The following is a 2,681-nucleotide window of genomic DNA, read 5'->3' on the forward strand; positions in this document are numbered from 1 at the left end:
TCAGTAAATTTATATCAATATGAGTAGACGAAGATTTTTCTGAAGTAATCAAATTAACAATAATAAATGACACAACAGTATCGAATTAATAATTATGCACTGAATAATTCCCGTTTCATTCGTGTGCAATTGTTTTTGGAAGAAAATAAACTTACCGATTTAAACATTATTTAAGCAATTGAATATTTTGGATAAAAATCTTGATTATTGTCATTTTATTTTTGCAGATTTTTGAAGAAAGTTTGAGATTTTCATCTCTGTACAAAGAGTTTTTTTTAAAAAAATATCTATTTTCCTTATTGGTATTTTTTTGACTTCCCAATTGTGACTTATCCATGTCTGACTAATTTTACTGATTACAACTCCTCAAAATTGGATATTTTCCTTAATTGTGACTCTACCGAATTGGACATTTCACCTAATTGTGACTCTACCGAATTGGACGTTTCACCTAATTGTGACTCTACCGAATTGGACATTTCACCTAATTGTGACTCTACCGAATTGGACGTTTCACCTAATTGTGACTCTACCGAATTGGACATTTCACCTAATTGTGACTCTACCGAATTGGACGTTTCACCTAATTGTGACTCTACCGAATTGGACATTTCACCTAATTGTGACTCTACCGAATTGGACGTTTCACCTAATTGTGACTCTACCGAATTGGACGTTTCACCTAATTGTGACTCTACCGAATTGGACATTTCACCTAATTGTGACTCTACCGAATTGGACGTTTCACCTAATTGTGACTCTACCGAATTGGACATTTCACCTAATTGTGACTCTACCGAATTGGACGTTTCACCTAATTGTGACTCTACCGAATTGGACATTTCACCTAATTGTGACTCTACCGAATTGGACGTTTCACCTAATTGTGACTCTACCGAATTGGACATTTCACCTAATTGTGACTCTACCGAATTGGACGTTTCACCTAATTGTGACTCTACCGAATTGGACATTTCACCTAATTGTGACTCTACCGAATTGGACGTTTCACCTAATTGTGACTCTACCGAATTGGACGTTTCACCTAATTGTGACTCTACCGAATTGGACATTTCACCTAATTGTGACTCTACCGAATTGGACGTTTCACCTAATTGTGACTCTACCGAATTGGACATTTCACCTAATTGTGACTCTACCGAATTGGACGTTTCACCTAATTGTGACTCTACCGAATTGGACATTTCACCTAATTGTGACTCTACCGAATTGGACGTTTCACCTAATTGTGACTCTACCGAATTGGACATTTCACCTAATTGTGACTCTACCGAATTGGACGTTTCACCTAATTGTGACTCTACCGAATTGGACATTTCACCTAATTGTGACTCTACCGAATTGGACGTTTCACCTAATTGTGACTCTACCGAATTGGACATTTCACCTAATTGTGACTCTACCGAATTGGACGTTTCACCTAATTGTGACTCTACCGAATTGGACATTTCACCTAATTGTGACTCTACCGAATTGGACGTTTCACCTAATTGTGACTCTACCGAATTGGACATTTCACCTAATTGTGACTCTACCGAATTGGACGTTTCACCTAATTGTGACTCTACCGAATTGGACATTTCACCTAATTGTGACTCTACCGAATTGGACGTTTCACCTAATTGTGACTCTACCGAATTGGACATTTCACCTAATTGTGACTCTACCGAATTGGACGTTTCACCTAATTGTGACTCTACCGAATTGGACATTTCACCTAATTGTGACTCTACCGAATTGGACGTTTCACCTAATTGTGACTCTACCGAATTGGACATTTCACCTAATTGTGACTCTACCGAATTGGACGTTTCACCTAATTGTGACTCTACCGAATTGGACATTTCACCTAATTGTGACTCTACCGAATTGGACGTTTCACCTAATTGTGACTCTACCGAATTGGACATTTCATCTAATTGTGACTCTACCGAATTGGACGTTTTTTCCTATTTGCGACTTCTCCAAATTCGACTTTTTTTCCTAATTGTGACTTCTCGAATTGACTTTTCAATTGTGACCCTACAAATTTTCACTTTCAATTGTGTCTTCTCGAAGTTAGACTGTTCCCAATCGTGTCCATTCTTCGCCAACCTGTATCCTAGATTATTCACCGATTTTGTCCATTGTTGATCAACGTTTATTCTCAATTCGTGTCGAATTTGGCTGCAAATTGCATCTAAGTGAATTTTTCAATAATAAGCAACGTCAAATCTACAACGTTATCCAAGTCCATTGAATATTTGATGAACACGAAAAGACAAAGAAGAGTTAAAGCAGAAAAGACAAGAAGAATTATTCTGAAATTCTTTGTGAAGAACAATTTAGTGAATAACGTGATTTTCAAAGAATCATCAGAACAAATGAATTATCTCTGTAAACAAATTTTGGACTTTTAATTAATAAAGACTTTTTTTTATTCGATTTTGCATCAAATCATTTCAAAATCATAAGAAATTGTCACGAATTTTGCATTTTAAAATTAAAAGTAAATTTAAATACGATTAAACCTGTATACAATTACTCATTTTTCAAATAATCTGCACGATAGAGGTGTTAGATTGTGCGAGGCCATTATAAAATACGTCTGGATGTATGCAATGTAAAGGACGTATCACGCGATATTTAAGTTTCTTTCCGCCCTGTGAGCAGTAACAGAG

General features: G+C 36.2%; 1 protein-coding gene across 1 annotated transcript; it reads right to left on the reverse strand.

Annotated features, from left to right (window-relative positions):
* Window positions 1-356: 356 nt before the first annotated feature.
* LOC136985762 (dentin sialophosphoprotein-like) lies at window positions 357-1,931 on the reverse strand. The gene has a single exon (XM_067283113.1). It carries the CDS (start codon window positions 1,929-1,931, stop codon window positions 357-359), a length of 1,575 nt encoding a protein of 524 aa, XP_067139214.1.
* Between the last annotated feature and the right edge of the window lie 750 nt (window positions 1,932-2,681).

Source organism: Centruroides vittatus, unplaced genomic scaffold, assembly GCF_030686945.1.
Source record: "Centruroides vittatus isolate TY-2023 unplaced genomic scaffold, ASM3068694v2 contig_1213, whole genome shotgun sequence".
NCBI lineage: Eukaryota > Metazoa > Arthropoda > Arachnida > Scorpiones > Buthidae > Centruroides > Centruroides vittatus.